The sequence below is a fragment of the Stigmatopora nigra genome, chromosome 11 (genome assembly GCF_051989575.1).
Source record: "Stigmatopora nigra isolate UIUO_SnigA chromosome 11, RoL_Snig_1.1, whole genome shotgun sequence".
In the NCBI taxonomy this organism is placed as follows: domain Eukaryota; kingdom Metazoa; phylum Chordata; class Actinopteri; order Syngnathiformes; family Syngnathidae; genus Stigmatopora; species Stigmatopora nigra.
The window spans coordinates 11,292,670-11,309,865 of NC_135518.1; the positions used below are offsets into that span (position 1 = coordinate 11,292,670).

Consider the following 17,196-nt stretch of genomic DNA (forward strand, 5'->3'; position numbering starts at 1 on the left):
AACTGGCTTTTATTCGCCCTTTATGGGAGCTTATCAACACTTTTCAAATACCTAATGGGGCACAGTCTCAAGTAATAGTCATAAGATTTCTAATCATGGGTATACACCAATGTTGTTGGTTTGTACGTCTCAGTGTTGTTTTTGGAAGCCCTTTTAATTTTTTGTTTTGGTCAGTTGGAGGAAAATACTTATTACTGGAGTGAGAAATTGTGTGGCCAATGTTCTTTTTAAAAGATAAACTGCAGTAAAATATATGACGTCAATTTATATGTGCATTATGGTAGTTAAACTCCACCCTCTTATCCAGGTAACTTGGGTCAAGCAGAGCTGATTGGCCGAGAAGCTCTGAAACTCCTCCCCAATGATCATACAATCATGTTTTCTTTGGCTAATGTTCTGGGCAAGCAAGAAAAGTATAAGGTCAGTAAAAGTTTTGAATTTGAGATGTTTAAACACTTTTTTTATGGATGTATTTTAATATTGTGTCTTCAATTGTTAGGAATCTGAGGGAGTTTTCCTCCACGCTCTCCAAATCAACCCAAAAGCAGCTGGTTGCCATGGCAATTTAGGTGACTAATATATTTTTCAGTTATTTTCAGACAGTGGTCTTTTTTTGTATTATCAATGTGTTTTATAAGAAAATAATTATTTTCCCCCAAAGCTAGACCTTTTTACAAACTAAAAATTCAACCCGGTGAGTACTAATATTTGGGTACAGTTAAATAATCTGTGTGTAAAGATGACTAAACTAACTCTGTACTATTTGTACTGTATTTGTTTATCATATTTATTGAGATTTCTGCTACTAAAGAATTTCCCAACCTCGAAATTCTGTTACCGTTACAACCTTTTGCCTAATAGAAGCATTTGAAGTACTTGCCTTTTATACCTGATTATTCCCCAGATTAATACCCCAATGAGCATTTTCTCCTGACTTATCCAAACCATAATTCGCAAATTAAAGTAGTCTTTTTTTGCATCTCCCAAAGCTGTACTGTACCATCGCTGGGGCAAGCTGGAGCTGGCCCAGAAACATTACGAGCTGTCTCTCAAGTTGGACCCCGAGGCCCCGGGCACGCGAGACAACTACAACATGCTGCGACGCAAACTGGACCAGCGCAAACGCCAAGCACCCTGAGGGTACTCCCACCCCTTGCCCTTATCAAACACTCCACTTCACAGTCTCACTGATTTTTACAAACACTTTTAGCGTTTAATGAAAGGGTCGTTTCGTAGCCGGTTCACGGGTGATACATCTTAATTAGATTTTCCAGTGTCGTAGCAGACGCAGGTGTCATACGGCGGAGTATTTGTTGCCGTTGTTGTGCTTCAAGCACACCATGTGGAACCCATTGGCCTCCACGCTATGTTGTCTCAGCTGGACACGACATTGCCACCACACATGTGAGGGTCACAAAGAATCCTTATTTGGATTGACCTTTGTCCTCTAAAGTCAAACATGTTCCTCCTCTTGATCCTTAACATGAGACAAAAAGTGTCAGTTGCAACTGGGTTTTTGACATCCATTTAATAGCAGTTCAAAAGAAATGAGGATTTAAAAAAAACAATAACAAAACTTTACCTAAATTATTAGTAGATTTCACTTTGATAGGCGTTGGGGTAAATGACACAATCTACATGACAAATAAGTAGAATTATTTTTTATGATGAGGTGTGGATTAATGTAATTGTTCAATGTTGTAATTCGTTCTACAAGGTAAGTTCACTTTGTTTTAGAGTTTGTTGAGGCCTAATATGGAGCCCTCATGTATTTGCCTAATTATGGAGTCACACGCTTAGAAATGGGAGATAAAATAGGAGTCTGCGCGCCTTTCCAATATTTAAAGTGCCTCTGGAAAAACACTAAATAAAGTTTGACTGTTCTAGTCGGCTTTCTTTGACATCATGGTCTCTTAGTATCCAAACCATCAATCAGAGTTCATTATTTCACCATCCAAAGTATGTTACAAAATAGGCATTTAATACAAATAAAACCATGGATACGGTAAGTTTATTTATGTAAAACATAATTGTAAAATTCCACCATGTTCCCTATATTTAGTCAAATTTCTACCCAAAGAAAACGCATTGTTCAAGGGACTACTCCAATCTAGCATTCAACGATTTACAGCCAACTATTGCAGAATGAGGTATAACCTTTCCACCAATCAGGTGTCTTGGAAGTTCCATCAGTCAGGTGCTTCTTGTTTCCGTAGTATACCCAACCCTGATGTAGACTGAGCTTAAGCTTCTTCTGCAGGCCATATTAAATGAAATTTTCAGGCCCATATTCACTAGGCAGTGAGCTGCAATTGGGACACCCCACCCTTAAAGGGAAAGAGCATCCATGTGGAGACAGTGGGTCAATGAGGACAGGAAACCGATGGCGGACTTTCAGCTTCAAAGAAGAAGAAAAAAATGCTCCCCCCCAGGGACAACTCACATACACACAGTGAAGAACGCCGCCGAGGCGAGGGATCAGGCGACCTCAGTGTGAAACATCAGTCAACAAGTGTGCACTCGGGTTCATAGGTCAATACACTTTTATTTTTTCACCTGCTTCCTCCAGCAAGCCAGGCAACTTTTCAAAGCTGTGACGGGGCTGGTTTTGCTTAAAGGTTTGTTTGCGCTTACAGTACAATGCACCACTTGTTACTTTGATGCTCTCGACATCTTACTGCTCTTCTCATCTCCATGGGGGGCTAGTGGCATTTGATACTCCATCCGTCTAAATATGCAACCGATGGCGGGATGTCCTCCATATGGACAAAAGTCTCGGGACACCATTCTTGATTAAATTATGAAATCAATCAGCAGGTGGGCTGGACTACCTCAGTCGCTTGTGCTGATATTATTTTTAGAGGAAAATAGGGTCTGTTAAAGCATGCTTTGATAAGTTACATACAAATGCTCATTAGGGTCAATTGGTAAAATTCTGTCTTACCATGTTTCCTCCAATAGTGGCCCATCAAACATTGCATCTTCTTTAGGATTCGCACTCCTTCAATGATACTATTTTACTATTTTATCAGTCTTTTTGACTATGATGCTGGAATTTGGCAGACTTATCTTGGGGCATACCTTCCTTGAACCTAAATTTGACTGGTAAATGGGCTGTGAACTACTTTTAATCTAATATTAGGAAGTTTCAGTCACATTAGGGGTGACGAATTACAAGTTCAAAGTTGTTATATGGTTTATTATTAGCTGATATGCTGTGGGAGTTGTCTGTGGACTTCAATTTTTGCCGAGGCGGAGGTCATTTGGTGACAAAATGTGTCCAGTCCTGCATTTGGAGTTATAGAACAGGTCAATTTCTGCAAAGGTACTTGTACAAAGGTCACTTCAGTAGAAGAGCGCTTCACTATGGAGCGTACATACATCGAATAGGATCAAATGATGACATTCAAAACCAAGCACTCATTTCTCGTATTATCCTAGTCAGTCACGCCATGTAATGATGTCCACGGCATCTCTGGCTGAATTGATGTACTTTCTGGAGTCTCTTCTTTACTTTTTGGTCAGGATCGCTTTCACGCGGCGCCCGCTGCTGCTGTTGCGCAGCTGTGCGGTTGCATCAATGAAGGGAGGGGGGGCCGCACTTTTATCATAATCATTCTTTGAATACCTTTTCATTACCATAAAATATGTCAGTTTTTTAAGGCCGGCTTTCACCGGTCCGGCCCCGACATCTTCATTAGCCATTCTGACTGAGAGGGAAAACCTGAGACTTCCCAGGGAGTGACATTAATAAAAGATGGGATACTAGCGGCTTATGAAGTCCTCTCCTTGTACTCCTTGCACAGCGCTCCACACCTTTTACCCGCTTGGATTGTCTGTCATAATAATTCACCAGATCCGTCCCCAGGTGGACTTCTTTGTGTTACCCGCGTGGGGAAAAACACTTCATGTACTCACCGTATTTTATTTTGAAGGTAGTCACATTAGGGAGGAAAAAAAAGTCGTTTGTTGCAGGAGTATTTGTCAATAAATGCGCTTGGGTGTATGCATGTGGGACTATTTTTGAAGTCATTTCAGAACAGCGGGTGTGCTGCTTTGCAAAACAACTGCCCACCCTCATCCCAAATACAAAAAAAATGAAGTAGTGTATTTAATGAAGCATCAACAATAACAATACAGGCGGAGCGGTGTGGGAGTGTTTAGTATGTCCGGCTCACACATAGTTCTTATATTGAGGGATTCAATCCCGGGAGGGTTTTGGCCTTTTTGTGTGGTGTTTGTATGTTCTCCTGGTGCTTGTGTGTTTATTTTGGGAGGGTGGTTTGGAATGAATTATAGTATAATACTACTACTACCTCCACTTCATATATATAGATACTTTTTGGGGAGGTGTAGTCAAAGCAAAACTTGGTTTTGGGTCTCAACAGGGCTGTCAAATGTATTTTTGTCTTGGCCACTTTGTATTTGCGGTTTAATTAATTGACAAATGAATTCACAGCTTTTCTGATAGTTGATAGATTGCTTATAGACATTAAAATGTGTCATAATATTCTCAATTTGAAAATATTTTCTGAAATGTTTCAGTATTATTTCATTTAAATAGGAAATTAGTTTCTCATGTTTTAATCTTTTTAGGGTATTTTTTACCTAAAAAGTAAGTATTTACATATTTGCGATAAAACATGACAAGGGAAAAAGTATATATATCTTATCTTTTAATCATTTTTTTTCTCTTGAAGCGAAAGCCAGTGCAAATATTTTTAGAAATATAATTTATCTTTTATTTACATTAACCGGTAGGCTGGGAAACATAGAGTAGACACATGCGAATTACTTTGGCTACCACTTTGACACCAGCGCTCTTCAGGGTCGATGCTTGTGTGTATTTATTTTACCTTTTTGCTTTAGCCACAAAACTTATTGGTAGAAAAGAATCAGCGATACAGTGCAACGAGTTGGAAATGTGTTAACTGGCAGCGGCTAATGTGTGCATTATTCATTTGCGGCCAGCATGAAGAATGAATCTAAAGAGGTCTGAAATTGCAGACGTGCAGCCTGACTGCACCGCGGGCCGCTTCGTTTCATCCTCGGGAGTGGGAGGGGGGGTGTTTTAGTGGACAGTCTCTGGCCTTGCAGTAACAGCTGTGCTTCTCTCATGGGGGGGAGAGGCTGCTTGGGACAGATGGACCTGCCCCCTTGTGCCATCTCCCCACCTCCTAGTTCCACTCTTACCTCTGTTATTAAAAATACATCCGTCACGCTGGTTAGGGAAAGTGTGAATTCGGCATCTAATGCGCAGTAGATCCTGTGGAAAATGTTCGAGTTAGTTATGAAACAAAAGTCATTGGGTTTTAGTTTTCCTTACAAAGTCACGCTTTAGTTTAGCTAATGACTTGAAAATTTTGTCGAGAAGGACAATGTTGGGAATAATAGCAGGTTATTTTCTGGGAAAATCAGTTAAATGCTTAAAAAGGCTTCATCTAATGAAAAGTATGTCTCTCAGAATAGATGCATTTCACATTTGAACTTTAATATTTGGTTCTAATCCAGTTCCGATCCAGGAAGTTGAAATGTGAACAAATAAAAATGCTAAACTAATTTTACATGCAGAAAAACTATTTCGCACTCAAATCTAGCTGTTTTGAACCATCTCATACTTATTAGATCCAAAACAATGCATTTAAAGACCGCCTACTTTTTTCCGTAATTCTGGTTGTGACATCACAACCAGAATCAATGCTCATTTATAACTTTCTAGTTCTGGACTAGCCAGCACATGTTGACCTAATGGTGTACCTATGGCTAGCATGCAAAAACTGGAGGAAAGCCATGAATCATAGAAATTTAGCTTGTGTATATTACGGCCTTGGAATTTTCTTCATTCATTTCTTTTAAGAATCTCTCCTTTCTTGGCGGCAATCCATTTGAAACGACTTGGACGTCTATTATCCTTTCCACTTATTTAATTTCACTCTTCCCCTAACTATCGCAACTTCTACACAATCGTTCATCAAGACAATCCGAATCTTCCCGATGATTTCCGCATCCACATCCGAACGTAAACAACACGCCATGCACAACTTTCCCCAAAGTCACCCAAGGGTGGGCAACGGTGGCATCCTTTCTCCCCATCCATCCCGCTTCCGTCCTGCTGACTCTTGTCTTGCGTATCCTGCCGGCCTGCTGCAGTAGGCGGCGTTTGGACCGTACTCCGTGCCAGCGGCATATGGCCGCCTTTGGGCTCCCCATCCACACACACACACATACACACACACACATACACATGCAAAAAATAAGACAGGCTCATCCGTCAATGAAGCAACGCCACAATCTCTCCCTCAAGAAGTAGGCTTCCAGAAAATACTAAATATGAGCGGAGGAGCCAGGGTCAGGCCTTGGTAGACCAATTAATACGAAGCATCTGCTGTGAACCACTTCCCCACCGCATTTGCGGGCGGACGAAGTTTGCTGCTTGCTCCAATGGCCAGAGCAGACCAAATGAATGCCGCCTTTAGGGATCCTTCTTTCCCGGCTGGCTCCCTTTTTTTTGCCAAACCGCCAAAGTCTTTTGTTCTTTTCCTTCCTCTTTTTATTTTTTTTTGTCTCCTTGGCAAATTTAACAGAAGGCTCCGAGGCTAATAGGGGTCCGGGCCGCTATCACCTTGCAGCTAGCGGAGAAAGACAATCAAGGCTCGAACCCCGCTGTCTGCAGCCGCCGCTCAAAAGAGTCTAATTGGGCTTCTTTACGCCGCATTTTCCCGCACTGTCGCCGGATCATGAAAAAGCAATTAAATCCCCGCATTCTTTTTTTTTTTTTTTTATCCTTTCACTGGAAATGTGAAATCACTTATGTGTGCGTGTTTATTGCAACGTGAGAGGCACCAGCTGTCAGTGTAAAGAGTGTCAAATGAAGATAAATAGGGGTTGGGGGTGCAGAGAGAATTTGAAGGCTTTAAACTTTTTTTTTAGTCGTTGGTTACAAAAGCTTTGCTCTCAAATCTTGAGTGAAAAGGGGGTGCAGTTTAGAGTGTCACCTCTAGTGGTGCTGCTGCCTGCAAAAAGGACTACGGCTTTGCAAAAAAAAATGCCAGGCGTGTTTTTGGAACGTAATTCTTGGCAAAGAGCATTTTGGGGAAATGATTTACTTATTCCAAAATGATTGCTATATATTATTTGTATCTATTTTATGTGGAAATAGTCATTCATGACCATTTAGAAGACAGATATCCTTTAATTTTCTGGTTGTAGTTTGATTGTACAACACAGTTTTCAATTTGCTTTCACCATGTCATCTATATTGAGACTGTAGTCAAGAAAATGGGACACATTTTAAAATCAAATTTGATTATGATATTTAGACCGTAGTTAAAAATATTTCAATTGCACATGTTTTGTTCTTGCAATTTTCGTAAACAAAGTCAAACAATTATATTTGTGAGCCAAAACTACATTAAAATTATTACTAATTATAAGACCTAATTACAATATAAGCATTCAATTCTAAACTGTTTTGATACGTATGGCGATTTTTGTCGATGAAAAAGCAGGGTTTTTTTAAAACTAAAACTTATTTTGCCTTTTAATCTACTAATATTCGATTGTGGTTAACCAATCAATATATTGATTGACATTGATTAATCATTTCAACCTTAGTATCAAAACAGCAGAGTTCAGATATAGAATTATTTATATTTTGCACCCTGGTAGATGCTCCCATGTTTATCTTTCAATAAAAACAATATTAACCATCAAAATCTACACAGTTAATGTAACTCAAAGCAATGTCACATCTCATTCCTGCACATTTGGCATCCCTAACAAAGCTTTAACTTCATCTAAAAGTGTTTTTGCAATTAAAGCCGCATAATTGGCGTTGACAAGCACGGGTCACACCCACGTGCACTCGTACACCCCGTTCAAAGATGCCGTACAAAGTCGCAAAGGGAAGCAGAAGTGGGAGGGGAGGGGGTCACCCTTATTGAAGCCGTATGCATTTCAGCCTACCAGCCCAGTTAACCTCCAGACCGATGCTGTTTACTCTGGGACCGCGTTCCAGATCCGAGGGGGATATCTTGTGTCCGGCCATGAAAGGAGGGGGGGTGCAATGCTCTTAGCTACTCCTCCAAGGCCCACATTAGGCAAAGTGGACCAGCTGTGGCGACATACAAAACAATATTTTCACTCCAAATACAGCTGAGGCGTCGCATTTCCGAGTGAGAACGCCATTTAAGAGAAGGCATGTCATGCCATAGTACCAGCAAATAATGAACAATTAGGATAGGTAAAATGGACTCGTATGCGGAGTAATGACAATGCAAATGAATGAATGAATACAAATTAAGTCACTCTTTTTTTGTTTGTTTATTTTTTTTACCAGTGAATTTGCATGTAGATAGAATATTATTCCGCTTGAGTAAAGTTACGGGTGTTAACTATTAGGCTGGAAGGCAATCGACTGTGGTCCGTTCAGAATCGCGACCTCTTGGCTTCGCTCTTCTTGAGTTGCATAACTGAATCTCTCATATGTGTGTGTGTGAAGGTGTGTGTGTATGTGTGTGTCATCATATAATAGACCACATTCATGAAATCATGAGCTGGACGAAACATTAGAAACAGCCCCTTATCGCTCAAATAACCCCAAAAATAATAACGTTTTAGAGTGCAAATGTAAATAAATCCAATCATACCATTAAATGCCAGATTTTGAATATATTTTTTATTAGGCTTTTTAATAATAGGACTTTTAATTATTACCAATGGAAATGGGTATTTTATCCATAAGTACATTATTTTGAAAGTTGTATTTTTTAACAGTGGTGTAAAATTGAATTATAAACTATACAATCTGTGAGGTATTAATTAAATAAGACCAGAATTAATATGTATCATTTAAATTGAAAATATTAATACACAACAATGTAGAGCAAATATATATGACTTATACAACTACATTTATTAGTTCCCATGAATTATGGTTGAAGTTGCCAGATCATCAAACAGGCATCTTAATCAGGTAATATAGACTTTTTATTGTCCCTTATCTGTAGTATTTGATCAGAGCATGGTGATGTTTTTACTGGCCATTTTGGTTCAATTTGAAAAAAAACTTTATGATTCTAAGACCTCATGAAAAAGGCAAAGGAGCAGCAACCAGTGGTCCTTTCCCCGAGAAAATGTTTTAGTTTTGAAGCCATCCTTAGTTTTCTCCAGAACCAGAAGATGGCAACATACCTCTGGCTGAGACCAAATAGTATTTCCCATTCCACCCATAGACTGTTAAAAAGGACATAATTTTCGTGATCTCACACATTTTGTTTGTCTTCTCCCTTTTGACTGGCCGCAATGGCGCCATGTTTTTTCGCTTATTTCATTCATGTTTTATAATCACAACATGAAATATGAACGTCATTTACTCATTGGTTTTAAGTACAATATTTATCACGGGAAATTCAAGGTTATAAGATCTGGAGGGGTAATTTTTTTAGCAAAATGATAGAAAAATTGCTAAAAAATAACATTTTTTTTGTACACCGAATTGCTGATGCTTTAAATCCATTGTTTTGTTTTTATTCTACAAAAATCGACCCGTCATTCAATGTAGGACATTACCAGGCTTTCCTTGACTTTGTGTCGTAAAATTCACATTTAAAATTATTAATTAAACAGCCCATGCAGCTGTCTCGCTTCTATTAAAACCAACTCTGCGATGAGATGAAACCTTGGTGAAGATTGATTTGAAAGACGCTCCGTGTCAACATCAAACTGTTAAATCTCTTTGTTGGTGGTCGTTGTCATGGCGACAGGGGCGGAAGAGCGGGGTGCCGCCAAAGAGCGCGGCGATGGCGACCGAGCCAGACCGTGGCTGGCGCTGTTTTGAATGACGTGCTGGATCAGCGGGAGGCCGCGTCGCGTGAGGATATGCAAACGTGCCAGTGGAATCTTACAAAGATGTGAATAGTATTATTTTAGGGGTGGCTTGTTTTATTGCTACATGATCTAACACCAACGCTATGGTGTGGTTGTGGTACAAATTGTTTTTGTGCTGGTGGTTATTCAATGACTCAGTTTCTTTCCAAAGCATCTGATCAGATTTTTAACTGGCTCAAAAAGCCAATGGAGTTGCTTTTTTTGTTTAATCACTCGTCTATTTCATCTATTTATTTCCCATACTAATTTAGTCAGTGAAAGGCTGGGTCGGTTGCTATGGCACATAATATATACCATATTTTCTGGATTGTTCGTTGCAATGGCCAAAGAATACAAAATGAAGAGGAAAAAAATAGATTAAAGTCACATTTTTAATAGGGCCAACCATGAACAAGCATATGTTACAGTAACAATAATAAAATGGTTTAATAGCCATCTGTTAACATAGCAGTTTTTCATCTTACTAACAGGCTGTTGGTGAAAAAGACAAGTCACACTTAAGTATTAGTGGCAGGGCCAGATTAAACCAGGCCAGAATGCTGTATGGATACCATAAATTTCTATGCTTGGAGGTAATATATAGCCAATTGAGTCAGTGAAAGCCTGGGTTGGTTGCTAGTCAATTATAGGAAGATAGTGTGTACAATATCCACATTTGAGTGCTGGCCTTTTTTCATGGTCCACACCAAATTCTAAGCACTCCAACCCTTGTATTTTGACACTATCCTGCATTTCTTTTGGAGCTAATGGCTTATTTCATCGATTGCCGTGTTTTCCCAGTGGCGGCATAAGAGAACACTGCAGGACATTATTAATGGCACTATCATGATAACAAAGAAGTAGCAACAGAATAGGCTCGTTTTCACCTTCATTCCCTTCGTTTCACGTATGTTTTTTACTGTTTATATTTTATCTCTTTCTTGTGTAGTCAAAGTCAATGCGTTGTATTTTGGCAGCTTTCGAAATTGGGAGCTATCCATGCCCAAATTGACAAAATCAATAAAAAAAACTATCACTTCTTGTCACAGAGAAAGCAGCCCTCACATCCAATTGTTTTCCTTGTATTGGGGTTCACCAGTAGCCAAACTCCCCCACACTTTATTCCCACCCCTCCAGGATGCGGCCATCATCTGGTTGGTAGCCTGGGTGGCAGTCAGCTGATGCCCACTGCCCCCTCTTTGCTCCAGATGATGGGTAGCCGGGAGGGTGATGGGGTGCGTAGGGCCAACGCCTCCCTGGGCTTAGTAACAGCTGCGCGGGAGACAAGTGAGGCTCCCACTTGGTGGCCTTAGTTGCCCCACCCCCTTTTTTTGCGTTAACGATTGATTGTTGAAATGTTTTGACGAAAAACTGATTATTTTGGGCGCATTTCATTGCTTACGTGAGTCTTTTGGGTGCACTTTATATACGGTAATTATAGTAGTAACTCCAAAGAATATATATTGCCACTTTTTGTTATTGCGATATTAAAAAGGGAATAATTAACGATTCTGCTCCTTGATCAAGTTTAATTGAGGTCGGATATGTAAAAGAGTATCATTGTGGATTCTGCACTTTATAGATGATTACGATTTTAAGGGTAGGTCAGTTAATGAGCGAAGAACTGACTACATCGGTAAGAGGGTGCCAACACCGGCATGTGGGAAAGCTACCACAATCATGCATGTGGGAAAACTCAGTGGGAAAACTATCTAGTATCTCACTTTGTGCCATCCGAGCTGGGTCTTGGTTTGGACAAGGCAGATTGGCTTACTGGCAGGACAAGGGCAAAAGAGTTCCCGTGAAAATCTACACGTTGTTTCAGTCCTGCTAGTGTTTTATGCGAGTCAGCGGGGTGCATTTGTTTATAGAATCTTTTCCCACCATCGGAAGATGGAAGGGGAGGACGCGTGTCAAAAAACATGAACGTATGATCTATGATTGCTCTACCTAATGACAACGTTCTGGTGCATGGATGTACGCACCCCGGGGTTGTGTATCGTCAAAATTGAGCTTTAGGTTTTGTCTTGCGATCATGTTTGCATGGTTAAATGAGATTTTGATGGAGGGTTTGTGTGTGTGCTGGACTGGGATTGCACCATTTCTTTCAGCGTTATGAAGGAGAACTATTTTTTTCTAGGAGTTTTTCATGGAAATGAACCAAGTTTGGTATATAAATATAGAAAGCCTAATAACCATTATCAAGATGGCTTATGTTGGGGAAGACCCAACAAATTTGAGGTTTAACGTCAGGCAAGGCTAGAAAAGGCTAGAATTTCCTATTTGTTCAGATGGAAACAAACATCTGATGCTTGGGAGAAAAAAAAAACTCCTCCGTATCGTTGCTAGCGTTCGTGTATGTGCAACTGCGCGCACCCAACGACATCTGCCGTGAGCGAAACGCTTTGACAACTCCATCAGGCCAGTCTCGAGGTAGCTGTCAATCACGACCCATCATCTCATCCCTCGGCGTGGCAACGATGCCTCTCTCCCGACACCGCTCATGTGACAGATCCCTACAGCTCTATTTACACCGTACCCCCCTCCCTCCCAGATCATGCCGACGCGCTCCTAATTAGACAAGCGGGAACGAAATAAGAGGTGCCAAGTGCAAGTCTGTGACAACGTTAGAGAATGGCGCCTTTTCGGCAGCAGCGTTGTCATACTGGTTGTAATACTGGCTTCTACTTTGCAGGGGGAGTCAGTTGGGGGTTTCAGCGACACCAATAGGAGGCCCGAGCTCATTTTCAGCAGCGTTTAATTAGATTAATGTGACGACAAGTCGTAGCACAATGAGCGTGTGCGCATTAAGCCACTAAACATTTCCGGGAAGGCAAAGAGCGCAGCCAATGTTTCTGTTTTTGCGGTTAATTGTGTGGCATAAGACCTCCAAACTGTTTGCCAGTCGTGTTAATTACGATGATAATTGAAGAGGGGTGACAAAGGCGAGGAAAAGATTGCTTGTAGTAAACACGCATTGGAAGTTGATCTAACACAGTCGACAGGGGTCTCAATCCGGCCTATTACTCCCCAAAAATGGCTTATATTGCCACTGTAGCATTTTGTTAATGAAATCCGTCACCCGCATTCTGTTCCAACCGGCTTTAAGTAATCTTACAAATGTTATGTAGGCCTTTATAAAATGTAATATACAAACTATTTTTGAAATAGAAATCAATCTATAGGTAGTAATGTCTTAGGAAACAATTTAAAAAAAACCTCTACCTACGAAATGATACTGTTCCAAAATTGGTTTTGTAACTTGGATTTATTTCGTAAGTAGAGGCATATGTTACCTCGAATTACCAAAATTTGTTCGACAGTCTTAAATACTACCTTCTACCCTTTAAAATGATAAAATAGTAACCATTTTGCCTGAAAAAATGTATGCATATATCTGTGTATACAAAAAAAGGAGAAAAGCCATAAGGAAATGACTTATGGAGACAGACATGTTCTTGCTTACCTGCTTTGGAAAAAAAATCTGCCGATAAAGAAGTACTTTCAGCCATGTAAGACTGAAAAAATAAAATACAAAAAAGTGCAAATGTTTACCAATAGCAGACGGGAGAACAGAAGACTAAATTTGTTCTCAATAAACAAAGAAAGCCATTTAAAGATGTCTGTAAGCATTCAGGGAGCGCTCCCAAGCGTGCTGTTTTTGTATGCAGATTCCCCTCGTCGGGATTCATTTATTCAAAGCGAGTTATCCCAGAGAGCGGCCTGTGAGACCAAAATAGTCGCAAACATTTGCAACGCTAATGCGTGTCAAGAGCGTGCCGTTTGCGCTCCCCCCGTGTTTGCGTAAGAACACGATCCAAGCCTTCCCTTCGGCTTTTTGGCCGAGCGAAGGCAGGAGCGCACCGATGCCCCTTGAAGGCTTCAATCGTCGTCATCTGCTGGTGGGAAGGCCCCTGAGAATGTTTACCCGCCCCGCCAAATAGTTTGATCGCCTCCTTAAAAGCTAGAAAGCATGTGTTGAGTGAAACCATCAAGTTTAAAAAACAAGTTGGGGCATTTAGGGAAAAAAAACACATCCAAGCTAGCATTACAAATTCGTCCGATACGACAATTTTCAGAGTATCAAATTCAGTTACAAAATCGGTTCTGATCCGCACCTTTGTGTGTTTCAGTACTGTTGTGCTTTTCTGCTGAATAGAATTGAATTAAATACTTTTATTGTCAGTATCAGGACATCCCTAGAAGAAATAATGCATCAAATACTAATACCAACCAGGATTTAACATTTTTTGAATACTGCCTTATGATATAGCGCTTCACTTGCCCGACATTGTTCAAATTAAGGAAGAAAAAGACCTTTGCATGTGCTCGTTTTCCCTCACAAGCAGAATTAGGCTAATTCTAGGTATCTCATACATCTGTAATATGTTTATTTGTCAAAAAGTCAGTATATTATTTAATATCTGTCCTTACAACCCAAGCCCACACTATTATTTCACTCTAGATCAATGCTGCCAAGCAACTACATCCCCTCAAACCCTTGACAAATATATGAGTTGAATTGCTAAAGATTTTGTGTACATAGTTCAATCAATGAAAAAGCCGTAACGTAATGAGTTTGTGTACAAACTTGGATTGTCAAGGGAAAACCCAATAAGGCCAATTTCTCTAACAGGGAACGCAGGTGACTATTTCTTAGCAGGGAGTTTAAAAGCACATTTTGTGAAAAAGGGAAGATAGTGGCTACTCTAATTAAAGACCAGGGAAAAGGTATAATCTGTTGTGAACCTCCTGACAAACGGTGAGCGCAAATCAATACACAGCCTGCGCTGTCAACATCATCATCACTGCCGCCGCTTTGATGAGAGCAATTGTCGGGGAAGAGTGAACCGTCTACCAGGTTACTTTTACCGCCAAGTCCGGGGAGATGAAATGCGTTCATTTGATCTTCGCTTCGAAATTGCACATACTCCAAGAATACCCAATTTGGTTTGATCTAGAAACAGACTATAACTGCCCGTGGCTCGGTGGGCCTTATAGCGGTATAGTTCCTTCACTCATCGGTCCAACTAAAATAGTTTTCCAAGAGTACCACTTCATTGCTGTCACACCATTACAACATACCGGTCTAGAGGGTAGATTTCAGGAGTTTTCTGTTGTTGTGTTCATATTTTCCAGGTTTTTGTCTGTCTCACAGTTCAGATATCAAGGGTACAAGCCCAGATTCATGCCTTCTTGTGTGGAGTTAACGTGTTCTCTAAATTGTTCCTTGCTATGATTGGTTGGTTGTCTCTTTGTGGAGTGCGATTGGCTGGAAACCAATTAAGAGTTTCTAATACGTTTTTGTGCTAACTTTATTGTTTTTGACTCTGGCTAGAAATCAATTTCTGTGTACCCCATTGCATAATGGGATATATTGCTTGTATTACTCCAGACTAGTACCTTAATTTTTCTACCACCATCATTGTGTGGTCAGTGTGGCATTTTCTGTTTGCTTACACATTCAATCAATAACTTCAACTTCAACAATTTGTTCCTTTTCCAAATCATAGTTGCTGTTTTTCCTTTTAATGAAAACAGAACAATTTATTCCTGAATTGCTGACATGCACAGTAGCCATCAACTACTATTTGCTTACTTATTGGCCAGAATGGGCACAGTAAATCTCTTTCTTTGCACTTGCATGACAGTTGCAAATATTCTTCTTCTCGATTGTAAGATAGTATAAAACAATGAGGGAGAAAAAAAAACGGCAATCACCGAAAAGGAAACTTCAGGATTAACCCTAACCAATACTTATGGTGAAGAAAAGTTCGGAAAATTCAGAAATGTGTCACTATCCTGCATGTGCTAATGCTAAAAAGGCACATGCTTGAGTGCGTGCCTGCAGACAAGCACATAATCAATGCAGTCTTACAGCAGGGGATGACCGGTAGGGGGGCCGCGACCTGCTAGGTGACCCGTGCATGTCTCCACTAGTGCCGGTGCACGGCCATGTGTGCGTGCACACGCGTACCTGTCTATTGGAGTCAATGTCAACTGTTCAGCCATGCGAGTCCGCTAAATTTCAGTTAACAACTTTTAAGGAGAGTTGGGACACCATCAAACAGCAGCAGACGACACGTCAACGCAAAGTAAACTGGCCCCCCTCCACGACGCCCTCCGCGGACGCCTATGTTTAGAGGTGCTAATGACAGCGCTTGGGCACAGGGTGGAAGTCCTGTCATAAAGCAAATCAGCAGAGTTCACGCTGGGCCTCGTAAATCTTGTCCCTCTGAGGGTTACTGGGAGGTCTGGGAAGTGAAGATTTCCTACTTATTATTCTTGGGAAAGCCACGGACAACAGCCTGCCACCCCCGCCAGCCCCGCCCCGCGAACCTGGGTCATGCGAGTTCACGACCTTGGGAGCAACGCCGTTGTTCGGGCGGTAACGACGGGGCGACACATACGCACAATGTCTTTAGAGGCGTTTACGTATTTATATGTCCGGGCTTCTATGTCACTAGGCTTTTGTGGGTTTTAATTGTAATTAGTTTTGGGAAATTTGGGTTTTTAGGCTTTTTGTCCTTTGAAATTTTTAACGCTGATTTTGGAAATCCTTGAGAATTCTCCTTTTCTTTTGCAATAATCAACTAAAATTTATAAATGACGTAAAAGTAGTAGAATGGTTGGCACAACTGCCTCGTTTTATTCTTACGTCAATAAACACAGTTGTCGCGGACACCTCAGCGACCTTTCACCAAATTTCACATGCACAAAAAGGCACCCACAGCATATTTACAATTGACTTATTGACAAATTAATCTGCATCGTCTTGTGTTTGCATTCCAAACAAATGCATGAATAAGTCACCTTTAAAGAAAATTCCCCCTCCCAAAAAAATAAATACCAAAATGTCTTTCGATGACTTCTGTTCCACTTTTAGCTTTGCTAACAGGCATATAGGCCACGCCAAATGTGCCCAGAAATAAGATGAGCCCACCCGCCGTCTCTGAGATTGCCCGCCCAGGACACAGCACGGTGAGCAGGAGGCCCTCCAGATTACTGTAATACGCGCAGTTTCTAGTACGGGAAAGCTGCCATGCACGTTTGCCTCACCCGCCAACCGGCACACGCCGACGATATGAGGCCAGGGATTAAATCCCATGCACCTAAAATACAGCAAACAGCAGCCCTTCCACCAAGGGCAAACGATTCGAAAAATATTCGTTCTGGTTATAAATTCCTAGCGATAGTGGCACTTAACTTGTCTTCCCCTCATGCCCTGTGGTTGGCAGTAATGAGTATTACAGTGGTTTTGGATATTTTACCCTAAACTATTTTAAAATGATCAAAAATACGGGGAAAAAAACAAATTGACCAATATAG

The 17,196-nt window shown here is 40.7% G+C and overlaps 1 protein-coding gene across 1 annotated transcript in view; it reads left to right on the forward strand.

The window, feature by feature from the left end:
• Nucleotides 1–17,196, forward strand: part of tmtc4 (transmembrane O-mannosyltransferase targeting cadherins 4) — a 63,480-nt gene that overhangs the window by 7,143 nt on the left and 39,141 nt on the right. Inside the window, exons 16-18 of the mRNA XM_077728007.1 lie at nt 308–420; nt 500–569; nt 990–1,140. Coding sequence (XP_077584133.1) covers nt 308–420; nt 500–569; nt 990–1,138 — 332 coding nt within the window. The 3' untranslated portion in view covers nt 1,139–1,140. The remainder of the gene's footprint in view (nt 1–307; nt 421–499; nt 570–989; nt 1,141–17,196) is intronic.